The 26474-nt window shown below is 44.4% G+C and overlaps 1 protein-coding gene across 2 annotated transcripts in view; it reads left to right on the top strand.

The window, feature by feature from the left end:
- The window catches only part of TFRC (transferrin receptor), a 28491-nt gene extending 3789 nt beyond the window's left edge, over positions 1–24702 (top strand). For both annotated transcript variants that reach the window (XM_079977843.1, XM_079977842.1), the window contains exons 2-19: positions 7105–7163; positions 8253–8466; positions 9760–9961; positions 10089–10217; positions 10655–10745; positions 11627–11749; positions 12217–12315; positions 12539–12678; positions 13629–13795; positions 14358–14477; positions 14569–14654; positions 14741–14804; positions 15641–15708; positions 18223–18269; positions 19066–19147; positions 19881–20114; positions 20509–20649; positions 21721–24702. In XM_079977843.1, the coding sequence (XP_079833969.1) occupies positions 7131–7163; positions 8253–8466; positions 9760–9961; positions 10089–10217; positions 10655–10745; positions 11627–11749; positions 12217–12315; positions 12539–12678; positions 13629–13795; positions 14358–14477; positions 14569–14654; positions 14741–14804; positions 15641–15708; positions 18223–18269; positions 19066–19147; positions 19881–20114; positions 20509–20649; positions 21721–21963 (2283 nt within the window). In that variant the 5' untranslated portion in view covers positions 7105–7130 and the 3' untranslated portion in view covers positions 21964–24702. The remainder of the gene's footprint in view (positions 1–7104; positions 7164–8252; positions 8467–9759; positions 9962–10088; positions 10218–10654; positions 10746–11626; positions 11750–12216; positions 12316–12538; positions 12679–13628; positions 13796–14357; positions 14478–14568; positions 14655–14740; positions 14805–15640; positions 15709–18222; positions 18270–19065; positions 19148–19880; positions 20115–20508; positions 20650–21720) is intronic.
- Positions 24703–26474: the final 1772 nt, after the last annotated feature.

The following is a 26474-nucleotide window of genomic DNA, read 5'->3' as shown; positions in this document are numbered from 1 at the left end:
GATAGATTGTGGCTAAGCTTGGCTCCTGAGCTTCATGTAACTCCAAACACAGTATATATGTATGCTTGGCACATTTTCACAACTAAGAGACTGGCCATTCTGCCATGTATTGGGACTTCTGGGGGCTGCTTCTTGCTTGATGTGTTGGATACAGCATAAAGACATGCACCTTGCATCAGTTCTGAAGGTGAACGTGAACTCATATTGCTATTAGTTCAAACAAGTAAAATAGCTGCTGCCGAAATCTTATACCTTCTATATTTTGCCAAGAAAAGAAGCTGTTTGAAAACACTATTCAGAACTGGTGCTGGCATTTAGAACTTTAGCATCTACCTAAATATAAAATGTCAAGATCTGAGGAAGCTTGGAAAGTCTGTGTTCAGGGACTGATTGAAGATCAAATCTTGTTGTGAGGATTTGAGGTAATAAACTGTAATCTTGAGCAACTTGATCCAACTGAATGAAGAGCTTGGCCTGATAAGGAAAATCTGTTTGGGTGTAGGTTTGAGTCCTTTTACAGGTAATAGAGCTACAGTTTAGTTTTATGTGCACGCTGCCTTTCCACAGTGGATCATCCAATAGGCATCAAAATACATTGAAACTGTTGGAATTCTGCCCCGGTCAGAGGGATGTGCCAGTCTCCAGGCACCGGCTGAATTCCTTTGACCTCCCTCCCGCGACTCCCAGCAGGAAAAACAGATGAGGTCCGTATCGGCGATTTTTCCCAGGCTGTGAGAAAAACACACCACTGCTTCTCCTCCTCCCTGCTCCCCAGGGAGGGGAATTAGACTCAGACAGAAATGTATCTACATGCTTTTATTCCTGTCTTTAGCAGTCATACAGATAAAGATGTCTGCACTCTTTGAACAACAGAGAAAACTCTCAAACTGACTCCACCCGTGTACATCCTGTACAGATCATATGACACACACTGAGCTCACATCCTGTGCTCAATACGGAGAATGGACTGCCCCTTTATTGCCATGGCAACAGTCACAAACATCCTGTCTGGCTTTCCAGCCAGCAGCAGCTGGCTTAGCTGCTGCTTCTTGCTTCTGCATTGCTTCTTTATGGTAACATACTCCCCCTAAAGAACCAATGCGTGCAGCGTGCAATGCCTGATCCAGAGAAGAAAACAAACAGTTGTTATATGTATAACATTCCCCTGTTGTTTCAGTTCCACCCTTGGAACTACCCGCCATTGGTTTCACCAATGTACCTCTCTGGTTGTGTGACTTCCAAGGAATGAGTGCGTCTGCATTACCTTGGTTTCAGTTCCACCCTTGGAACTACCCGCCATTGGTTTCACCAATGTACCTCTCTGATTGTGTGACTTCCAAGGAATGAGTGCGTCTGCATTACCTTGGTTAGCAACTCTCTGTTGTGCCTTTGTCTCTGACTCAGACACAGCTTCAATTTGACCTTGGTCGTTTACAACAGCAACACATGCAATAGCTAGGTTGGCAAACTCCTTTGAATACCTCTTGGGTGGTACACCCTTCGTTGCTCTCTCAGACCTACGTAAGAGGTGCTGCTCTCCCTTGCTTTCTGGTTCAGCCTCTGAACTCTCTGGAGAACCAGTACTAAGCTTAATCAGTGGTTCATCCTCCTCTTCTGAGGGTCTAGTCATTATGTGAGATTTCCTCTCAATGACTGTGACAACTGAGCTGTCTGAGCTATCGCTGTCATCATCAGTACTACTGAATTCAATAAAATCAACATCATCATCATCATCAGAATCATCATCATCTCCTGTGGGAAATGTGTGAACAATCACTCTCTCCTGTTCAGGAGCACTCTCTAGAAATTTTGTGAGAATCACCTGACCAGATTCAGACAAAATTACTCTGTAGAGACCCTTTTCATAACCCACAAAAATGCCTCTGGCATTCTTTACCCCACCTGGAGCTTCTGTTCTCACATGAGACCCAAAAACCTTGAAATGGGCAACAGAAGGTTTTCCGTGGAACAGTTTCTCAAAAGGAGAACTTCCCAACTCTTTTGAAAACTTTCTCAACCACGTATAACAAAACGACATTAGTGACTCAGCCCAGTACTCATGTGGCAGATGTGAACTAAGCAATTGCGCTTCCATTCCCTTTTGCAATTCTTTGTTCACCCTAACACAGACACATCTCTTCCAAGCTTCGTCGGAAGCTGCAATTTTGTGTCTTATCCCTTTCTTCTTCAGGAACCTCTGGAAATCCTGTAAAAGAAAAATTGGCTTCTCATCTGTGCAAAGACAATTTATGTCAGCATCATGCATATTTTTAACCTTGTCACAAAACTCTTTAAACCTTTCTAAGGCGTCTTTCAGTCTCCAAAAGATAAATCCAGACAAAACCTGTGAAAGAATCAACACATATTAGGTAATACTTTGCATTGCCTCTAGATGGTGCTAGAGGACCAATCACATCAGCATACACCCGCTGAAATGCCCTGTTGACCCTCAAGGTGACCTGCTTGGCGTTCTTCTCAGCTACACCTGCAAAAAAGATCATGTTAGAATTACATTTCATGTAATCACTTTGATCAAAAGTCAACAAATACAGTCCATCTTTCTCTTTGGCAGAAAGATACAGCTCTCCATCTTTGTAGATTTCACAGCACTGATCATCATAGGACAGTTTTAGTCCCTTCTTGGCAATCTGCAAAACGCTGAGCAGATTGTACTTCAACTCTGGAACCAAATAAACATTGTTTATAGTCAAGTTCAGACTTTCAAGATACACAGTCCCAATTCCGGTGGCTTCCAGCTCTTGACCGTTGGCTTGTTGTACAACGAAGCTTTGCTTCTTAAACGACGAAAATAGCTGTCTGTTTGGGGACATATGAACCGTCGCACCCGTGTCTATGACAAAAGCGTTCTCCACTTCTGGCTTGGTTCCTTTCGACATCAAGGCCTTTGCAGGCTTCGCCTTTGAGACGGTATGACTTTTGCCTGACGCCTCAGACTTTGTGGAGCTTCCCTTGGCTCCTTTGTTATGACGTGGCTTCTTGCAGTTCCGCTGAAGATGCCCAGTCTGCCCACAATTGAAACATCGGACAACGTTCAAAGCTACAGCATTTTCTCCAGTAGCAACAGCAGTGGGGGTGTTAGAACTCCGTTCTTCCCTCCCCCTGTCCTTGACCTCCAGTGCAGCAAGTCTGTCCTGTTCGTTCAGAACCACGGCAAAGACCCTCTCCGAAGTTAACTCATTCGCTGGGAGGGACCCCAGCTGACTGGCAACCGTTTTGTAAGTCCGATTCAGGCTGTTTATCACCATGAAGCAAAACACTTCCTCATCCAGACGGAAATTGCGTTCCACCGTCTGTTGACGCAGATATTTCATTTCCGTCAGGTGCGCTTGAACATCTCCATCAGGCGCAAGCCTCAAGTTGGTCAGCTTTTCAAAATACAGCAACGCTGAAGAACCTGCATCTCTCTGATGTGTCCTTCTCAGCGTGTCCCAAACATCTTTCGCGTGCTCTAAATCTTGTATATGGATAAGCTGTGAGTCTGACACACACAGAATTATAGCCGTTCTGGCCTTCACATCCTGTGACTCCCAAGCACGCGTTGGTGCTGCAGGAATGGGGTTCTCAATCACCCCAAACAGTCTCTGGTTTTGCAGCAGGGCCTTCATCTTAATAAACCAAGATGCATAATTGTCATTGGTCAGGAGGGGTGGAGAAGGCAAACCTCCCCCCTTCTTGGCATCCATTTTGAGCCCTTACATTAACTCTCAAACACAAGCCTCTAAAATCCAATAGCTGGCTTGTTTACACTCTTGTGCACCTGGCAGCTATAACACTGGCTGCTTGGAAAGTCCCTATCAAGTGTTCGTAAGGGCCTAGTCAAAACATAGGCTGTTTTTGCCTCTCTGAGGCACAGCCTGACTTCCAGCCCTCTCGAGTAACTGGCCAACGTTGCTTAGCAACAGTGCATTCCTTTCCTTGGACAGGAAAAACCACAAGAGTGTCTGGAATGCAGGCCTCTTCTCTCTCGGAGCTGTTTTTCCAAAACGCTGCTCCCTTGAAGCAGAGAATGAATCAATCTGCATTCACACTTCTAAGCCCGAAAATCTCATACCTTTGGGCTCCGTGGCTTGGCTCAGCTTCGTCTGGTCAGCTTCTGGCTGCAGAGGAACAGCCTCCATTTCAGGCTTCCATGAAGAGAGATGAAAACAGCAGCTCTGCTACTATTTCTGCAGACTTCCATGGATCGTAGAAACCATCCTCTGCTACCAATTGTTGGAATTCTGCCCCGGTCAGAGGGATGTGCCAGTCTCCAGGCACCGGCTGAATTCCTTTGACCTCCCTCCCGCGACTCCCAGCAGGAAAAACAGATGAGGTCCGTATCGGCGATTTTTCCCAGGCTGTGAGAAAAACACACCACTGCTTCTCCTCCTCCCTGCTCCCCAGGGAGGGGAATTAGACTCAGACAGAAATGTATCTACATGCTTTTATTCCTGTCTTTAGCAGTCATACAGATAAAGATGTCTGCACTCTTTGAACAACAGAGAAAACTCTCAAACTGACTCCACCCGTGTACATCCTGTACAGATCATATGACACACACTGAGCTCACATCCTGTGCTCAATACGGAGAATGGGCTGCCCCTTTATTGCCATGGCAACAGTCACAAACATCCTGTCTGGCTTTCCAGCCAGCAGCAGCTGGCTTAGCTGCTGCTTCTTGCTTCTGCATTGCTTCTTTATGGTAACAGAAACATCCCATGTCACAACTACATTGTGTATTACAGTGGTACCTCGGTTTACAGACACTTCAGGTTGCAGACTCCGCTAACCCAGAAATAGTACCTCGGGTTAAGAACTTTGCTTCAGGATGAGAACAGAAATTGAGCGGCAGCGGGAGGCCCCATTAGCTAAAGTGGTACCTCAGGTTAAGAACAGACCTCCGGAACAAATTAAGTTCTTAACCCGAGGTACCACTGTATTACAATTATTTATACCGTGCCACTTGTGATACAATCCTTTCAAAGCAGCTTACAAGAATCAAATACATTTAGTGGCTTTTAAAAAGACTTTCCTACAGGATAGTTGGTGGTAGTAGTAAGAAAAAGTCCAGCTGGATAGGCTCTTGAGATTGTTTACTAACCAATTCACACTTTGTAGCAATCCTTTATTTGTAAGCCACTCATCTGACTGTGTTGCCCTAGCCACTCTGGGCCGCTCCCAACAAAAATATTAAAAACTCAAGACATGACACACTAAAAAGGAAAAACCTTTCAACTCAACCATGACTACAGCTGCAGTTATCGCCGACCAAGAAAATTAGCATGCAAAAGCATAGAAGTGGCATGCAGGATAAAGTAGCTGTGTATTGCTGAACACCAGCAAAAGATTACTAGTTAGGGCTTCTGTGAAGATTTTTCATCCTTAAGCTCCCCTTTCCACCCCTAAAATAACTCAGTGAAATATGCACATAGACTTCAGGCCAAGCTTACATAGGAACTCTAAACAACAGTTTCTAAATGTAGATGTGTTAAAGGTCATCTACTCTGTATGTGACAGGTGAAGCCTGTCACAAAGAAAGTCCTTGAAAGTAGCGGGCATGGCTGCAGAACTGAGCTATTCAGGACAAAATTTCCATCCTGCTTTGTGAATTATACTTGTTATAAATATATATGTATATATTATTAATTTTCCAAAAACAACAATACATATTCAAACATAAAGAAAAGAGTTGACTTCCCCTTAGTCCGTCCCATCCCTGGTTCCGTTGTTTATCATCATACTGCATGTCCATTTTTAAATTAAAAAGTGATTGAAATTAATTGTCCATTCATTAAAAGGGACATGGGTGGCGCTGTGGTCTAAACCACAGCCTCTTGGACTTGCCGATCAGGAGGTCAGCAGTTTGAATCCCCGCAACGGGGTGAGATCCCATTGCTCGGTCCCAGCTTCTGCCAACCTAGCAATTCAAAAGCATGCCAAAAAGTGCAGGTAGAGAAATAGGCACCAATCCAGCGGGAAGGTAAACGGCATTTCTGTGCGCTGCTCTGGTTTTGCCAGAAGTGGCTTAGTCATGCTGGCCACATGACCCGGAAAACTGTGGACAAACGCCAGCTCCCTCGGCCTGTAAAGCAAGATGAGCACCACAACCCCAGAGTCGTCCATGACTGGACTTGCCGTATTTTTTGCCCCATAAGACGCACTTTTTTCCTCCTAAAAAGTAAGGGGAAATGTCTGCGTCTTATGGAGTGAATGCCTTTGGATGGCAGTGGAATCCCGCTGCAGTCGCGAGCGGAGGATCCATGACTCCCCTTCCTTCCCTCCTCCGTGGCTCGCTTTGAAGCAGCAAAGTGGGAGAGGAGCCGCTTACATGTGAGGAGGCTGCTGGGGTTCCTGTGTCGGGTCCATCCGGGGGTGTGCTGCCTCCCCATTCATCGCTCCTTGAGCGCGCACGCTAAAGAAACATACAGATCCTGTCCCTTTCACTCTCTGATATACCGGTAGTTTATTAAATAGTTTAGTACAACAGTTGATTCAGAATATTCCCCCCCCCCCCACACACACACACGTTTTTCTCCTCTAAAAACTAGGTGCGTCTTATGGTCAGGTGCATCTTATGGAGCGAAAAATACAGTAACTGTCAGGGGTCCTTTTAATGTCCTTACAAGTACTTGAATTAGACCTGTAATTCCTGAGTTGCATGTTGCAACTTTTAAGTTCAGATGGCACTGTTGCATGGCTTCAATAGTTGCCTGGTGTCCTTTGGCATCTCTGGTAATGGGTGCTAGCTAGGGCCACTGCTTGTGGCAGCTGCCAGCATGTCCTCTTTCTGCAGGAAGAGCATCACTGACAATGGGGAACAGGTGGTAAGTGAGCCAGGTAGCCATGTTGGAAAGCTACCTACTAGCTGGTGTTTATAAATGCCATTTCCTAATACTATGTGGCTCAATAAAGATAGAATGGAGTACAGTGCACCTGTATATCAAAGTGTTGCAGATAATCTGTCCGTGTGTTTGTAGAGGCCTCTAGTGGTGACTGCAGTTTTTAGTTTTGATGGGAAGAGCTCTTGCGCCTTATAGGTGGGGCTTTTACTGTCCTAATGAAGACCTTGCTTTGCTAAAATGTCTTCAAACATCTGTGTTTCAGTTAAGTACCTGAAGGAGTGACCAGCTATGGATCATGCTAGGAAAGCAATATTTAACATGGTAAGGATGATCAAACTGCATTATCGGGTTTACTCAGATAATAAAAATTCCCTGGCCAAAACCTTGATGCACCACTTAGTCCCTGTCTTTACATGTAGCTTGGTCTGCAAAAGCTGTTCCAGCATGCAGAATTGGACCTGAATGGCACTCTTAATTATGGGGATGCTGTTCTGGCCTCCCAGGTGGTGCTAAGCTGTAGTTCCCACCATTCTTGATGATTGGCCATGCAGGCTGGAGATAATGGGGACAGGGGGGCCACTGGCTATCTACCCCACTTTGTCACAAAGAACTGTAGATAGCCAGTTGTTCAATGGAAACAAGTATTTGTGCTTGTACGTGCCTGAGGTAGCTCCTCAACTGCTGAGCTTAAATCTAAGCCTTCCCATGTAGATTGGTCCTTAGACCTAGAGACACATGGGTTAATTAGGACCACAGTTATGAATGAGCAGGGTCATGTCTATGTAAATGCCTTTGATTGATTATGTCATGTTCGTTAATCTCATAAGCCCAGATAGGTTTATGTTCTGCAGCATCTAACTTGAGAACCGAAAATACTGCATGCTGTCCTACCCCCCCCCCCCCCCAATTTTATTTTTAAGCCAAGTATGTGAGACCTTGCTTTGGATGTCATGTTGTTTTATATATTTCTGCCTCCTTTCCTTGATTCAGTCAAGATATACGGTAGGGAAAGAACAGCCAGACTTACTTTTCCTATTCATATGTACCAGATTTTATTCCAATCTCAGATATTCGATTATTACAAATAATTTGCAGCAAGGCTATAATATTAGCAGGCTGCAGCAAAAGCAATCTTGAAAGTTCAGCAAACTTGTTATGGCATAATTTTTTGTGAACGACATTCCTTTTCATCAGATGAAGTCAACCACAGCCTGCAAATTCTTAGGCCATAATAAATGTGTTAGATTTTAAAGTGCCATAAAGCTGTTTTACAGTCTGAAGTTCTAATGGCGTGAGTGGAATTAAAGGCCTCTCTTGGTGTAATCGGTACCAACAAATAAGCTTGACTTTTTGGTGTCTTTAACATTAGCACTCTTCATTTATCTCTGATGAATTCTTTTTTCTATCTAGTTTGGAGGAGAGCCCCTCTCATACACCCGCTTCAGTCTGTCTCGACAGCCAGATGGCGACAACAGTCATGTGGAAATGAAACTGTCTGCTGAAGATGAGGAAGGTATTGAAAATGGAGGAATTGACCATCTTCACACCCGACCAATAAAACCAAGGAACAACAATCGACACCTCTGCTGTGTACTTACCGGGGCAGCTCTCCTTTTCCTTATAGGTAAGATGAATAGGTGAGAAGCAAAGAGCAATTTGTGGGTTTTTTTGGTATCTTCCAAGGCACACTGAATAATGCATTCCCTCCAGTAGGCACAATTCAGCAGTGTTTCCTAGAAAATAAACTTGGTGTATTAACAGTTAAAATGGTGCCACATGGGTATTAGATCTTCTATGGAAGATTTACTTACTTCTATGGAGGATTTTACATATACAGGAGTATCTTCATTACAGGAAAATAAAGAAAAAATGATGCAGCAATGGTATCAAACCACAGGAATAGTCATAGACTTTAAAAAAAACCCACCCTGATCTCTGCTGGAATTGTAAAAAAAGTAAGAGGGGAATTTTGTCCATTGGTGGTACTCCCGGGAACAAGCTAGAAGTTCCCCTGAATTTTGAATTTCTTGGGTTTGCATATGTAAAGCCAGCATCTATTCATCAACTATTTCAATTTTACAAAGTCTGGAATACTGTACAGTTGTACCTTGGTTTTCAAACTTAATCTGTTCCAGAAGTCCATTTGAAAAGCAAGGTGCGGTTTCCCACAGAAAGTGATGCAAAATGGATTAACCCATTCCAGACTTTTAAAAACAACCCATAAAACAGCAATTTAACATGAATTTTTCTATTTAACGAGACCAGTGATCCATAAAATAAAAGCAAACAATGTACTGCAGTCACACAATCAGTCAGTCAGTAGCTGAACTGGGTTCCACACAATCACACACAAAAAAGAGCCACAAAAAGGGCAAAATAAATAGCAAAAACAGACAGACCTCAGCGTAACACTCAAATGGAAGTGTGGCACTCAAATTGTCAGCATAACACTCAAAATGAAAGTGTAACGCTCAGTGGAGCACGTTTGGTTTCTGAAAAGTTCGCAAACTGAAACACTGCAGTGTTTGGGTTCCAAGTTGTTTGAGTACCAAGGCGTTTGAAAACCAAGTTACCACTGTATTTGTGTATACCATATTGCATTTTATTTTGTACAGTGGTACCTTGGGTTACAGACGCTTCAGGTTACAGACTCTTCTAACCCAGAAATAGTACCTCAGGTTAAGAACTTTGCTTCAGGATGAGAACAGAAATTGTGGTGCGGCGGCAGCAGGAGGCCCCATTAGCTAAAGTGGTACCTCAGGTTAAGAACAGTTTCAGGCTAAGAATGGACCTCCGGAACAAATTTACCCGAGGTACCACTGTATTGGTTTTTTATTTGTAAACCACCTTGAGGTTTGTTTGTTTTTAAGAAAGGTGGTATATAAACTAAGTTCATTGAATAAATCTACACAAACAGGATTCCTGATTGGCTATCTGAGTTTCCGTGGAAGGATGCAGGCAATGAAAAGTGAAGACGGTGTTGAAGCATGCCATGGCTATCGATGCTCAACCGAGCCTGAAGATGACACCCCGGAACCAGAACCTGTGCTATACTGGAGTGACCTTAAAAGCAAGTTGTCGTCCAGGCTGCGCCCTGCAAATTTCAGAGATAAATTTGGGTAAGCTTTTTTAGAAACCTTCTCAAAAATCCTTTCTAAAAGAGCATTTCAGTAGACTCAAAATAATGGCTGGCTGCAATGCTTGGCTTCTGGAAACATAACTTAACTGGAATACCTCTGTGTTCAGGTTTGGTCAGAAAGATGCTGGCAGTCCAGGAGATGAGAACCTAGCCAATATCATTCATCAAGAGTTTGAGAAATCCAAGTTGGATAAAGTCTGGAATGATGAGCACTACGTCAGGCTGCAGATCCCAGGGTATGTGCTTCTTCAGTTCTTCATATCAGAGCTCCTCTGGTCGGTCTCAAACATTAGAGCTGATTCTATATGAAGCTGTCAACAAGGTGTTTGCAGTATAACTTGGTTGGCAGATCTTCTGAGAATTAACCCAATGTGGAAAGCCAAAATACAGGAAGTGAATATTCACATATTAGAAAAGAACAGGCTTCCTGTCTAGTGAGGTCCGGGTTCAAATTGATCTTAAGGCTGTGATTTCTGCTGTTGTCCTCCTGGTCCTAGGGTAGTGGTCACAAGGTTAGCTGTAACCAGTAAAAACTAGCACAGGCTTGCATTTCAAAGAGTGATAGTTAGATGGTCCAGGATATGTGCAGCCCTTAGTTGTGTAACTGGGACCAAAAACATTTTAAAATTCTGTGTTAACGCTCTGATTGACTGCTGTTATTCTTCTTTCTTAGATCTCCGAATGTAGTTTCCCTGGAACAGCCAAGTGAAACTGTGGAGACTCCTCAAGCTTATGTAGCATACAGTGAAAGTACAGAGGTTTCTGTAAGTTGGCTTGGCTTGTTAGGTACCTGAAGTTCTGCTTTCAACATAGTGGCATGCTAGTTTGTACATTAAGTAAAACTTGCTTTGGCCAGTAAGCTGGTTTGCAATGGTCTAGACCAGGCATCCCCAACCTTCGGCCCGCCAGATGTTTTGGACTACAGTTCCCATCATACCTGACCACTGGTCCTGTTACCTAGGGATCATAGGAGTTGTAGGCCAAAACATCTGGAGGGCCGCAGGTTGGGGGTGCCTGGTCCAGACCCATGGCTCCCAATGTGGGGCACATGCCCTACAGGGGGGCAGTTTGATTTTTAAGAAGGGCAATTCGAGAATGAGTTATTTACAGTTAATGGCCTTTTAGGCTTCCTCCACGTGAACCATTCACTTTTTGAATAATAAGAATTATATGTTGGGTGGAGGGCATCAGGATTTTAGAGAAGTTTAGGTGGGGCATGGCCAAAAAAAACGTTTTGGGAAACACTGGTCTAGACTTAACTCGGTGTGTTACCTGAAAACAAAACTTCATCTTTAATGTCGCCTATATAAGTCAGTGGGCATGTGTAGCGTGTAGAACACTAGTCCTAACTCGCGTCAAGAAGTGGATACAATCAAGCAAGGTCTCCAGGCTTTAGGAAATATTCCAAGCACACTGTTACTCTTTCTGTTGGGCCAGGGGTTGGACCTTATGCTCTGCTTAGACAATTGGTTGGCTACATTTTCTCAGTCATGCTGCCTGAGATGCTTTAAGATCAGATCTCTGGGGATGAAACAGGAACCGTTCTTCATCATAGCTCAGGAAGGTGTCTCCAATGTGAAATCTTGTGGTCTGGTTGAAAGGAGGTGCAGCAAGATTAGTTTGCCGCTTAATTGCTCTTTTATAGGGAAAACCTGTTTATGCCAACTATGGGCGCAATGAAGACTTCTATCTACTGCTGCAGAAAAATGTCAACTTAACTGGAACAGTGATCCTTGTGAGAGCTGGAGAAATTGCTTTTTCTGAAAAAGTAAGTTTTCTTCTCTTAAGACAGGACCAGTAAAGATGCTGCATGATAAAGGAATTTGTAGGGAGCCCGTGGTGGCTCTTCCAGTTCCCTGTTCAACTCCCATCTCTTTTGCACGTGTCACGGATGCTCAGGACTCACGAGCTGGCACTGTCTCCAGAATGGACATGCAACAGACACCATCCCCTGAGCCAAATTGAACTCTATGATCTACCTGGTGCTTCCCAGGTCGTTCTTGTGCTCTGCAAAAAAAACAGTCTGGCCACTACTCAATAAAAGCATATGTGCCACTGTGGTTGTGAATGGACAAAAGCATGGAAAAATGACTACATGGTGGGCTGTAGAGCTTTTATAGATACTGGGCATTGGTCACAGTGGAATGGCTCTACTAATTGACCAGTTCCATTTAATATTTTACTGTTTTCTTTGGCACAAACCTGCTAATAAATATGCTAAACGCCCCCTCCCAGGTGGCAAATGCCAAGAAGATGGGTGCTGTAGGAGTCTTGATATATCCAGATCCACCTGAATATGAGAAACTTGGAGAGAGCTATTCCCAATTTGGACACGTGAGTGGTTTCCTATACCTCCTTGGGTGAATGTGGGTGCCTCTTCTGCAGGCTTCCTAGATGGATTCTGGAACCTGCCTAGCACAGCAAATGAAAGACAAAGACAAATAGCTTCCTCTTGAGCAAACAGAGGCGTAATCCCACCCTTTTAACTTGTGAATGCCTGTTTGAACTGCTTTTTGGTCTCCATTTTTCATATAATTCTTGGATTTTGCCTTGGCAGGCTCACCTTGGGACAGGAGACCCTTTTACTCCTGGATTTCCGTCTTTCAACCATACTCAGTTTCCCCCAGTTGAATCCTCAGGCCTCCCACGCATTCCAGTACAAACCATTTCAAGCTCTGCTGCAAAAAAAATATTCAGGTAAACAAACTCTCCCTTCAAGCTAACGATAGAGTCAGTACCCTTTCTCAAGAGCTACTGTTACCAGATTTAAGGGTGATACGCCGTTTTTAAAAAACCCAAATCAGAGCAGCAGCCCCCCCCCCCCAAAAAAAACCCCCTCACTTTCAAAAACAGATGGAAGTTTACTGGATTAAAGCTGCTATAATGCCTGGCAAAAATGTGTTTGCCTGGCACCTGAATGATAGCAATGCCACATATTCCCAGCTAGGAATTCCTACAACATAGCAGCATTTGGAGGAGAGGGATAGCCTCCTTCCTGACAAGTTACTCTTTGCACTCTGCTGGGCAGAAGCTGTAATGCTCTATAGCTGGTTGGAAGTAGGTGCCTCCCTATAGTCCAAAGCTGCTGACTGTGATCTGAGGAAGTTTTGTGCTTTTTAGGAGCTATCTCTGGTTACCTCTACCAGTACAGTGGTGCCCCGCAAGACGAACGCCTCGCAAGACGGAAAACCCGCTAGACGAAAGGGTTTTCCGTTTTGGGGGCGCTTCGCAAAACGAATTTCCCTATGGGCTTGCTTCGCAAGACGAAAATGTCTTGCAAGTTCCTGCGGGTTTCCCCCCTTTTTTCCCCCTTTTTCTAAGCAACTAAGCCGCTTATCAGCTGATCCGCTAAGCTGATAAGCCGCTAAAAACCGCTAATAGCGCTAATCCGCTAAGCTGTCAATGGGCTTGCTTCGCAAGACGAAAAAAACACTATACGAAGAGCCTCACGGAACGGATTAATTTCGTCTTGCGAGGCACCACTGTAGAAATAAACAGTGTGTTAGGCCCAGTAAAGCTGCTTGCTGAATTCCTTTTGTGATTTAAATCACCAAGAGTCCAGAATTTGGCTATTAGGACTGTCATTTCAGGAGGACCTTGGTAGGAGGCGCTGTGTGCTTCCAATAACTAGTTTTCCCTCTTTTCAGCGCTATGAATATGCCAGACTGTCCAGATTCATGGAAAGGAAAACTCGGTGTTTACAAGCTTCGGTCAGATTCTCATGGAAGAAGTGTGACGCTGCGGGTGAACAATGAGCTTGTGGAAAAGAAAATCCTAAACATCTTTGGTGTGATCAAAGGCTTTGAGGATCAAGGTAAAAGCTTTGCCAATCTATTGCAGATGTAAAAGGGAAGGATTGGTGTCCCTTAGTTCATTTCTTACCATTTCATGATTCAGAGCTCCCTCACGGCACTGGGAGGGATCTTGATGGGCATTTGGCCTACTCTGCAAATGATCTACAGCGATGCTGTGGGGCAGCATGCCAGAGTGCTTGCCCAGCCTGTATTCAATAACAGAGCACATTCCAGACTCACAGGATGATGATACCTGTAATGGAAATACTGCAAGATGGCTAACATGAAGCAGCCTAGCAAGATGCTCCAATGAATGCATTATGCCTGTTTGGTAGTGAAATAGGTGGCTAAGAGATACTGAAACGCATCCACACATTGCAGTTTGGTGCTGTTGAGCAGAAGAAGGTTGAGCTGCATAATATACTAGGATAATGGCATTGGCTAGTCCCCAAGTCTTCAGCTGAGCTGACTTAGTTGCAAGGAGCTGGTGTGCACCATAACACAGTGTGTGTTAAGCATACCCTTAGTTCTCCATCCTGCGATTCTGATAGAGGCTCGTAACGGTTGATCCCTGTCTTGCAGATCGGTATGTAGTCATTGGAGCCCAGCGTGATTCCTGGGGGCCTGGAGTTGTAAAGGCTGGTGTAGGAACCAGCCTGCTTCTGCAGCTTGCCAAAGCACTCTCTGACATCGTGAAACTTGGTAAGGAGATTGGCACTGAGCATCTACAAAAGGGATTCTTCGGCATGAATCTAGAGCTGGATACAGTAGTTGTCCCCTCTCCTCTTTGCAGATGGGTACAAGCCCCGCCGGAGTATTGTGTTTGCCAGTTGGAGTGCTGGAGCCTTTGGAGCTGTTGGTGCCACAGAATGGCTGGAGGTAAGTTCGGCTCCAATGCATTGGTCAGTTCAGAACAGCCAAATCACGCAAATAGCTAATTGCTGCTGTTCCTTTACTCTCTTCAGGGCTATTCCTCATCTCTCCACATGAAGGCGGTTGCGTATATCAACTTGGATGCAGCAGTTTCGGGTAACTGTCATTAAAGATTGCATGTGATAGAGGACGTTCCCTGTAAATTTAATACCGTAAATGTGATTTGATGATTAAGTTGGATAATATAAACTGGATAAATGTGTACAACAGATTAGTCCAAAACAATCTTAAGAAGGGTGAGTGTGTTTGCGTTACACATAAAAAATAAACAATCCTGGTCATTTTCTAGACTAGACTGGCGCAAAAGACTGAGGGCACTAAACTCTTGGTTTCTTTTGCTCATTGGACTAAAAATGCACTTTGAGGCTAAACCTCCCTTGGAGATCTTTGCCACTTTGATTTACTGAAATTCAGCCACTTGGGGTAGGGGCTGTGGCCTTTAATTGTTGCATAAAACTAACTTCCATAAGAGCCTAAGAAGAGTGTGCTGGATCAGGCCAGTGTCCCATCTAATCCAGCACCCCATGTAGAGAAAATGTAGGTGGAAAAGGCATTGGAAGTTGCTCCTGCTACAACCTCATTATTATGGGAACATCATGCAAAAATACTGTGGGACATGAATCTTGTCCCTTACAGTCACATCAGAGTTGCACCTCCTTACTTCCTTAAGGTATTAGTTGAGAAGCATTTAGTGTCCTTGTTTCTTAGTTTTTTGCAAAAAGGAAAAAAACTCAGCTTCCTTGCACCTGAGGTATGTAACTAGTGCTTGCAGGTAAACACCACCTCTCCATCCCAAAGGCTGATAATGATGATGTACTTCGTTGAAATTAAAATGGAAGTGAATATGTATAGCCAAAGTCCATTGCTGCACTGCAGATCATCAGTCCATCTCAGTAGGCCTTGAACTAATACTTTTAAATTGTACCCCACAGGCTCGAAGGACTTCAGGTTCTCTGCCAGCCCCATGTTGAAAAGGCTGTTGGAAGATGCAGTCACAGGGGTGAGTATCGTCTCTTGAAAGTTCCAGGCAGTGACCTGGAGAAGCTGAACCATAAACTTGGTACTGGGGCCATGTTCTGTTCCCCCGCACAGAGGGTCTTCATCAAGAGCTCGAGAAACACTCCACAGCCATATGTATGAGTCTTGCTACCTCAAGCTCTTTGATGGCAAAAGTGGCTGGGAATACCTGTTGATAACAAAGCATCCCTCAGAATTTTGCAGAACACTCGAGTCTTTAGACTAGTGTTTTTCAACCTTTTTTGGGCAAAGGCACACTTGTTTCATGAAAAAAATCACGAGGCACACCACTATTAGAAAATGTTAAAAAATTTAACTCTGTGCCTATATTGACTATATATAAAGTAATTCTCTAAAATAGGAATCAAATAAACACAAAGAAAGTATTTTATAATTACTTTATTATGAAATAGTAAGTAAACAGAAATATGAAAAATTATAAAATACTTTATTTTAAAATCTTTCGAATTTTTCAATTTTTCCCACAGCACACCAGGCAACATCTCGTTTTTTTTTTTTTAAATATTTTTATTAAATTTTCACATTTTATAAAGACAAACATACACAGACAAAGACAACACATATAAAAATTTCATAACCTTACTTTCCTAACCCCAGTTCTTGACCTCCCCCCATCCCCCCTTCATACATCCTAGTTCAGTTACATTAACTCAGCAAATTCAAATCTCTCATCCATTGCGTATTATTACTATATCTATATATATATTTTTTTTTTGTTTTTTTTAAAAAAAACCATTTACTTAGCCAGATTTTACTTATCCAATTTTCTTATAAAACATTAAAGCCTTTCCTAAGGTCGTCTCGAGTTCCTTCCACGAATTTCCCTTTAATCTTAAAAATAGGTCATAATAATCAAACACAAAAGTCATAAAGATTTAAAAACAAATTCTCCTTTCCCCCCCCCCCAGCCCCGGTTTCTGTCCCTTCCAAATGTCCCCCCATCCATAACAACAGTTTTTAGCCTGGGTTCCTCACATCTGAGGCCTTTAAGTCCTTGTCAGTCTCTCTTTGCCGATCTTGTTGGTAACCCTCCTCATTGGTCCTCAGGTTTCGGGGAAATTTCAGCTCAGTCTCATCAGAATTTCTTCCATCCAAAGTACTTGACACCAGCTGCTGCAGAAGATCAACCAGTCCATACTCAAATAGGAAGCCCCAGTCGTATTTCTTATTTCTTTTAAAATCAGGTATTCCAGATGTTCCAGGGGCTTCCTCCCTCCTCTTTCGCATCTTTCGCAGATTTGTAGTCCAAGGGTCTTCTTCTTTGTATTCTAACAATGTAGGCTTGTGGTTGGTAGTCTCCTTCTGTACTAACCCTTGCTCGCTCTCCCCCTGTTCCAAAGTTATCTCTTCTGATTCAGCTGCAGACTTTTCCACAGTCAAATCCATTGTACCTTCAGCAGAGTCATTTATTTTAGAGTTCAAGGTTATGAGTTGTTTACTCATGACCGTAGTCTGCTCCTCCAGTTTTCCCACAAGAAAAAACATTCTTTCTAGCTCTGCCTGTAGTTTTCCATCTGCAGCCATTGCAATGTTTCAATGTTTCCCCTAGGGGGATTCTAGTTACTTAGTAATCTTTTCCAATAGTCCTTTACTTTGTTATTTCCCTACTTTGTTTCCAACCACTTTAGTTCGAATATAACAAATTAAGTCCAAAAAGTGTTAAATAATAGAGTTTTTCACTTTCGCTGCCCGTTTGACAGCTCCTTTGACAGCTGTCAAACTCCTCGTTCCTTGTTCTCCAGCTCACATAAAAGGACACCCCCGGGTCTGGGGGGGTTCAAAAAAGACAAACTTCTAAAAAATCACTCTTACTCTCCAGCACACATCTTCTTCTGTCAAATTCATGCAAATCTTATCTTTTACAGAACACCAAGGAAAGAACTCTCCACCTTAGTTCTCCGATCTTTGCTTTAAATTTTCTGTAGGCAGGGGGGTGCGGACTTCCCTTTAGCACATCCCCCGATCGTGCCGAATTCAAGGATAAGCTTTTTAAAGTCCAAATTCCAATCTACTCACGGATTAATTAGAGTCCGAATTTCAGGGAAGAAAGTCAGCGGTCTCCGGCCATGGCTCGCGGCTTCGCTCCACTGCAGTAGCGGTCTACTCACAGCACCACGCCACTCCCCGTACCCTCTCCGCAGCCTTTAAAAAGGCTCTTCGTGGGTCGGGGGGGCGCTTTAGGTGCCCGCCGAGTCACCAGGTCCGCAGGCTTCCGCGCCTGCGGTTTCTAAGGGTCCCCGCGTCGCCGTCGCGGTGAGACCCGTTTGCAATGGAGCCGATTCCCTCCGGAGCTCGGAGGGAATCCGCCATTACTCGGATCGCGCTAACCCGGAAGTCCACCAGGCAACATCTCGCGGCACACTAGTGTGCCGCGGAACAGTGGTTGAAAAACACTGCTTTAGACGAAGGGGTGGAAGACTGTACTTTATCTGGAGAAGGTTTTATTGAAATTTATTGAATTTTTATTCACTTTTAGATTACTGTGTCGTCAACTGATCTTCGTTCCACTTTGGCCAGAAAAGAGTAAGTATCGTTACAGACGGGTAGCTGCAGTGGGAAATCCTTTTGTTCCTGGTAGTATAACATAAGGTTACCAGACATCCCCGTTTCCCAGGAACATTCCCCAGATTTACAAATCAGTCCCCATACAAAATCCATTGAAGTTGAAAAGTGTCCCCGGATTCATTGAAAAATATCTGGTAACCTTAGTATAATGACCTGTAGTACCTGCTTTGTTCCATCCGCAGCAGATGGGCATCAGTTTTGCTTCTTCTGCCCATCTCCAAGGCTGCTTTGAGATCTGGCATAAAAAAAGATGTCAATTTAAATCATCAGAACATTGGTCTTACCTTGCCAGTGCTTTTTCTTGGGTAACAGGGCAGGCATATGACAATAACTTGGTTGTCGAATGCTTTGGTACTTGTATCAAACCTGGTACAAGTGAAACCTGGAAGTGAATGTTCGGGTTTTTGAACTTTTTTTGGAAGCCAAATGTCCGATTGGGCTTCCACAATTGTTTCCGGTGCGCCTGCGCAATCGGAAGCTGTGCCTTGGGTTTCCAAACATTTTGGAAGTCAAACAGACTTCCATGACGCATTCTGTTCAAAAACCAAGGTACAACTGTACAAACTTTTGCAACCCAAAAAGCGAGAAATAGGCTCTTACCAAAAGCTAGAAATGTGCTCTCAGCAAAAGCTGAACTGTGTGCCATGTGTACCTTGCAGTGACCTTGGGCCTTGAGTTTGGCTTTTCTAACCTCAGTTGAAGTATATGACTCTTCAGTGCTGAGCACAGCAGCTGAAAACTTCTCCTTTTGCAGGGTCCCGTTTCGTATTGATGACGCAGCCTTTCCTTTTCTGTCCTACTCGGGGATACCATCTATTTCATTCCAGTTCTATAATGTAAGTTGGTTAATGCTGTTCTGCTTTCCTGGCCCAAGCTCATCTATGTGCTACCTCTTGAAAATTATCTATTGGCCACAGCAGGGCACAATACCTGCTCTTGGGAGAATTTGACTGGAGCAGTCAGTTATGCAGAAGGCCCAGTCAGATTTTAAAATGTAAGCCAAATCATGGAGGCAGGTTGTAGCCACCTCCTGAATTTGACCCTTCACTGGCTTGCATCCTAGACCTCGTTTGTTGAGAGCCACCCTGAGGAATTAGGAAAAAAAGTAATTGTTCAGTACTTTGTGACGCGCCGTTGGACCTAATAAAAATACCCTGCCCCCCTGCAGCTTTTCTTTTACTTTTGCAGTGGTACTTCGGGTTACATACGCTTCAGGTTACAGACGCTTCAGTTTACAGACTCCGTTGTCAGAGTCTGTACCTTGGGTTAAGAACTTTGCTTCATGATGAGAACAGAAATTGTGCTCTGGCAGTGCGGCGGCAGCAGGAGGCCCCATTAGCTAAAGTGGTGCTTCAGGTTAAGAACAGTTTCAGGTTAAGAACGGACCTCCAGAACGAATTAAGTTCTTAACCCGAGGTACCACTATAATTTACAAGAACCTGCAATTTTCTGTCTTCTGAATGTGGAAGACTTGCTAGGACAATGTGAAGTATTTCAAATGCATGAGAGAAACCATTTGGGAAGTGTGGAGCACCAGGCAAAGAATCTTACTCTGTTTACTTCTTGCAGAATGGGAAAGAGTATCCCTTCCTTGACACCCAATTAGACAATCTGGGCAACCTGATGAGGAGTTTCAGCGCCCCCTATGAAGCGGAAAATACAATCCGCAAAGCAGCTGAAATCGCTGGCCGTATAGCTCTGAGGATGACGCATGACCACGAACTGTACCTGGACTACGAGAGCTACAATAACAAGCTGCGTGACTTTATAGGGAAGATAATTCCATACCGGAAAGAGATGCAGGTAGTGCAAAATTCCAAGAGGTGCTGGGGAAGTGGGTTTTTGTTTCAGGTTTGCAGTGGCGTGTCTGGTCTTGCGCCAGCGCTTGTGGTGTTCACAGTGGTTTCTTGCAATGTAAATGCTTCTGGCACTGGGTAGGGTTAATGGAGACAAATGTCTATAGGGATAGATGTTCATCTGTAGTGGATCAGTGGGGACCACCAACAGTAGGTTGTATTGTGTACTTATTTGGGCCCTAACAGGAGAGCTGCTATTTAAGACTCCAGCCTGAATTAAGGCCCTTGTAGTGTTCAGCACAGGAGGGGAGGATTCCTAAAGGAGCATAAGGGAGAAAATTGTTCTTTTACCACCATTTCAAATATTGCATAAAAGTCTTGCCTACTGTCTTCGCTTGCAGAATATGGGCTTGGGCCAACAGTGGCTGATGGTTGCCCGTGGAGACTTCAACCGAGCTACAAGCACCCTGACACAAGATATCAGAAACACCGACCTCACCAACAAGGCTGCTTGTCGTGCTTTGAATGACAGGATCATGAAAGTGAGTTGTTTCCCTTCCTCCCCAAAGGGGTGAGAATCTTAAGGGAGCCTTTTCTGAGAGATTTTGTAAACCCTGATGGAGTGAATAGCAGAAGAACCTGATGACCGGTTGGAATCTGATCAGTCCCTGTGCAAATTACAGTGACAAGGCTAAGAGCCCAAATCCGTGATAACCATAAGCTAGGAGTAGTCAACTCTGTACATGGTCCCTCTGGTCTAATCAGCTAGTAGTCTAGAATCCATTAATATTGATCATCTTTCTTTATGTTGTAGAATGTAGGTAGAAATATAGATATATAAAAGAACACAAATTGTCACTGCATCTTTCTGTTGGTTTGCCTAAGAAGGTAGATTTCCAGCGGGGGCACTGAGTAATTTCTTTTCTGAAAAGGAGGCGGTAGGCCAAATGTTGGGAACCTCTGTGTTAGTGGATCTGTACATATGCATCTTTACTTCAAAGACCAGAATAACTGTCTAGAGTACGATAGTAAAAAGGTAAAGGGACCCCTGACCATTAGGTCCAGTCGCGGACGACTCTGGGGTTGCGGCACTCATCTTGCTTTATTGGCCGAGGGAGCTGGCATACAGCTTCCAGGTCATGTGGCCAGCATGACTAAGCCGCTTCAGGCGAACCAGAGCAGCGCACAGAAACGCCATTTCCCTTCCCGCCTGAGTGGTACCTATTTATCTACTTGCACTTTGATATGCTTTCGAACTGCTAGGTGGACAGGAGCAGGGGCCGAGCAACGGGAGCTCACCCCGTCACCGGGATTCGAACCACCGACCTTCTGATCAGCAAGCCCTAGGCTCTGTGGTTTAGACCACAGTGCCGCCCGCGTCTAGAGACAAACACTTTGAACTGTGTGGGAGAGGAGTTTTTCCCTTACCCAGCGACTTGAAAAAGCTGCTCTGCTGGGAGAAGGAAATGTCTGAAGACTCTGCTGGGGCTCCGCATACTCTGCTGGTTTCCACAAGTCACCAGCAATTCAGAGGGTGTTTCCACTCGTCAGGGTTGCCTAATCCCAGAGCGAGCTCTTTTTCACTTGTGTTTCTCTCTCTCTCTCCTTTTAAGGTGGAGTACAACTTCCTCTCCCCGTACCTCTCTCCAAAAGACACTCCTCTCCGGCACATCTTCTTTGGTTCTGGCTCCCATACTCTCCAGGCGTTGCTGGACCACTTGGCTCTCTTGAAGACAAATAGGAGCGCCTTCAATGAAGATTTGTTCCGGAACCAGCTTGCTCTGGCAACCTGGACAATCCAGAGTGCTGCTAATGCCCTTTCTGGTGACATCTGGAACACAGACAATGAGTTTTGAGAAAGTTGAAAGCTACCATTAATTCTGAAGTACAGCAACAGGGAACCCCTTCCTTTTCAACCAGTAGCACATAACAAAGTCCCCTTAGGCCTTCAGAGGATTTTTAGTTGTCCAGGCTGAAACTTGAGCAATTCCAAGCAAGTTAAAATGTCCTGACCCAGAGAACATAGATGTATGTAGATTCACCTTTTAAAATGTGCTGGCCTCTCTAACCCAAAATTTGAGAGGGCTGATCTTGGGCTGAGTAAAGCATTTCTTCCAAGAAAGGCACACAAAGCAACCACAGCACTGAACTCATAAGAATTGTAAGGGCTCTTGGATTCTTATGAATTCAACCTGACCTCCCAGACTCTTCTAACACAAAGTTGCTGTGTGTCTTGTGAGCCTAAAAGCTCCCACGTCTTTAATCCTATTAGGAAGTATCTCCCCTGGGTACAGAAGCTCTTCCATAGACCCCTTGGCCTCTGGGATACAGCCAACACACCTTGACATAAGATCTGTCTAGCAGGGAATGAAAATGAAACCTTTCGCCTTCCCAATAGGAATTGAGAGAGTCCCAGGTGAAATTCTCCTGTGACTTGCTCCTTTCCGTACTAAGGAAGGCCACACCAAAGAAATGAAGGCTATAGTACCTTGAGTGGTCCTGTGGTACTATTTAAAAACTAAAACGATAACCGTTCCTCCTACGAGGAGACTGGTTGTACTCAAGCCCTTGCTGTGAGGCCTTTTCAGTAAACGAGAAGTCTCTTGGCCCAGTCTTAACTTGCAGCACTTGTTTGAGAGACTGACTCTGCAGACTTGGTATCGAGGTATTTATTTATTTATTTATCAGTGGCAGTGTTCACTATAAATGGTATTTGTTTTTTCTACAGAATATAATTATCGGAAGCAGTGACTTCCATAATTATGACAGTTATACTGTCGTTTTTGATAAAGCAGCATCTGCTAGTACAATCCAACCATGATAACTGGAATTTTTGCCACCAAGCCTTCAGTGTTCTGCAACAGCACCATCCCTTCGGAAGATTATTTGGGATTCCGGAGGGTAGGGACATTGTTTCATCTCTTGGAGCATGCAGTCCAAGCAGGTGAGGGGAAGTCCCGGGAAGTGTTACTCTTGCTTTTCACTCTCAGAAGATAGAGCGAAAGCTGTGAGACGCACCTTCTGCCGGACCCTTTCAATGAAAAGCTTCCTTTGATTGGGTGCAACCAGTATGTGATGGGGATTTCCTTCAGTAGATCTGGAACACCATCATTTGGGCTTTCTATCAGTCCTCTGACTCCTGGTTGTGTTTAGGCTGATGCAAACCATTGCAGGCTTGTGTTGAGCTGTGCTTGACTCCAACAGCAGCTCCTGTGCAGAACTTCCAGCACTGCGATGTATCATGAGAACTTGGGTCACATTATCGGGAGCAGTGTCTCCCATAATGTTAAAGAACAAGGTAGTTTTTGCCTACCACAGTGTTGTATCGGAGGCAGTGACCTCCATATGTTGCACTAAGGGTGTCTTAATTATCGGGAACAGTGTTTCCCATAATTTTTTTGTAAATGCTCACCATGCAATAACACCTGCAGAGCATGATCGTTAGTATCTAACATGTATATTCAAACATCTGCAACTGTCTGTCTTTGTCTGGTCTCACTTTGTGCTGGATGCAATAACTACTTTAGTGGCTCTTGCCACGCTGTGGGCAAGGCCAGGGTAGTAATTGGCTGCCACAACTAGTTTTATATTGCTGAGAACCTTGGAGACGACTGAGCAGTGGGCTTTTGCTGACTCTTGGTGAAGCCTGACCCTTCTTTCTCTTCTTTTTTGTTCAAATCTACTTCTAAGACTTCAAGAAATGGCTGGATGAATGTATATAAGAGTTGCTTATGGCTATAAAGAAATCTGTGTTAAAATGTGGGTGTCAGTTGGGAATGCTTCAAGAGCTTGAGTGGATGATTCTGATTAGTTGCTTGCACTGAAATAACTGAATAACTTCACTTTTTTTTACTTGGCTTCTGGTACAAAAATCTGGTTCATACATCTGTGGGAACATCCCCTTAGATATTCCTCAGCAGAAACAAGTTGTGCATTCTGGCTCTCCAAAGACTCGGGCTGATGTTCTCCATACTATTCATAAGTGCTGCTTTTAAGGCTCTTTGCTTAAATGAGCAGCTTCCGCACACTGGGATTTCATGCTTTGTCCTGGAGAAAGCTTGATGAGCTGGGCACAAGGGTGGAAAGTCATGTGTTCTTGTAAAATCTCTTCCACGTTGTAATTCTGTTTACCCCAGCTTTACCCAACTTGGTAGTGCCTGCAGCTCCAGGGACTCATGGGGATTGTAGTTTAAAAACAGCTGGAGGGCAAGAGCAGGTTGGTTAAAGCTGGTGTAGATAAAGTCAATTACATTTCAAACCTTTTGTGTGTGAAAGTGAAAAAAATCTAGCTTGGTAATTTCCCATGCGTGGTTTTCTTTCCTCCGTTTCATGAGGCCTGTGAATGCCAGGTCATCAAAGTAGTGGCGGTCTTCCCATAGCGCTGCATGCATCTTGGGTGGGTAATAAAGCATAGACATAGTTACTGGGGGGAAAATTGGACTGAATCTCAAATATATAAGCTATGTGTATCTCTGAAATTTGTGTTTTGTGCTGTTGTGCTATGAGATTATTTAGAGTTGGGGGTTGTAATCTTGGTGTTATGGCTGATGAGAACTGCAAGACTTGACTGTCAATAAAGAACAAGGAAGACTTGACTGTGAAGTGCTTTATTAAGCTTCGTTAGTGGACATGCAAGTTCCTAGGAAGCTGCTAATTACCAGCCTGTTCTGTGGCCTGCCCAGAAATAAAAAGTGCAGACCACATTTTGAGTGTGCTTGAGATCTCTACCAGTTAGTTAGTTTGATTAGGAGTTTCCTGTCTAGCCCAAACTGTACTAATGGCACTGTGAATCTGAGAATGCCGTTTCAAAGCCAATTCAGTTCCATTTTTATTTGAGTAGAGTCCCATGTATGAAAAGGCATAACCTCACTGCATATTACAAACTTGCATGTACAGCCATACCAACTCCATTATGTAAAGGCCAATCCTCGGGCTCATCCTTGCATAGATTCCCCACCTCATAGCAGCTTAGAGAGGTTTTTGCATTGTGTATCCACCTTATTGGGGGATATATTAGCAGGACAGACACCTCAGGTTGAAAGTGGGGGAATTTCAAATTTACGTTGCGATGAAAACATGTTATTTCATTTGAAAATACCCATTGGTTCAAGGCTAAGATAACCAAGCCTGATGTATGACATTAGGTGTGGAGCAGTTAAAGAGGCAGCTTGGCAAAAGGTTTTTTGTTACACTCCTGCAAACCTCCAAGCCCTGCATTTTGCAAGGCCGAAGTGTCTGTTCAGCAGGCTCAGTTTTTGTAACTGCAGTCAGGATCCTGTCCTCCCAAGCCCAGGCATAAAGAGGTGAGCAAGGCAGGGGCAGGTCTCCCAGGACTGAGAGCCAAGATGCTTTCCAAATTCTCCATCCTGCAGAGGAAGGCGTGTGAGTCAGTTACTCATGTGCCCCTGGGAGCAAGGGCCCCTGTTTACTAGCCAAATGTTTTAGGGCCTGTATGTGGGCTGAGAGTGTCTAAGCAGGGCTAGGATGATGCTCCTGGCAAGCGAAGTGTTTGGCAGACCCACCTTCTCAAGGCAGCGCCATGATCAGGCAGAGGACGACAGGCCCAGTGTTGCACAACGGCTGGTTGTGCAAAGAACAGGACGTGCCCCCTCTGCCTTCCCTACCTCAGCCTTGTCAACGGCAAACTGATTTCTCTTTTGCAACCTCATGCCAAGGCGGTGTTTGGTTGGGTCAACACAACATGTAAACGAAAAGTCCCTTTTCCGGCTTGCAGTGTGACATTTCCCTCCTTTGCACCGGCATCTGGAGCAGCTGTTGCTATAAAAGGAGCTGTGATCCTGTGTCTCGCACACCAGCAGCACAGACTGCACGTACAACCTTCGCAGCTATCGAACAGACGGTGCAGCAGCCCAGAGCCGTCTCCAGCCTCACAGAGCCCCTTCTGGCAGATTTAGGGTAGTTGCGGCCCAATGTGCCAAGCCGTATTGCTCCTCTGTGGCTTGCTCCAAATCTGAGACCCGACAGGCTAGATCACAGGGCATGGAGACGTCAAAAGGGACTCCTTAGGACTGTAGGGAGGCCAGAGGCAACGTGCATTCAACTTGCAGGACTTGGGTCTGGAAGGTAAAACTAGATTTGCCCCAGCTCTCGGTTTTTACCCTTGAGGGGGAAAGGGATTGTGAAATGTTTGGAACGGAAAGACACCAGTTTGCCTTCCACTGCTGCTCTGCCCCACATCCTGGCATAGCTTCTAAGCCAGGCCCATATACTATTGCTATGATTTATTACTCACCCTTCTTCCCCCTAAGGTCCCAGGGCAGGTTAGAACAATTAAAGCACAGTTCAAAACAGTATTAAAATCAGTTCAAAACAACTTACCCAGGAATCGGGTGGCTCCTAAGAACAT

The sequence above is a fragment of the Podarcis cretensis genome (genome assembly GCF_951804945.1).
Source record: "Podarcis cretensis genome assembly, chromosome: 5".
Taxonomy (NCBI): Eukaryota; Metazoa; Chordata; class Lepidosauria; order Squamata; family Lacertidae; genus Podarcis; species Podarcis cretensis.
This window is presented reverse-complemented; position numbering and strand designations above follow the sequence as displayed.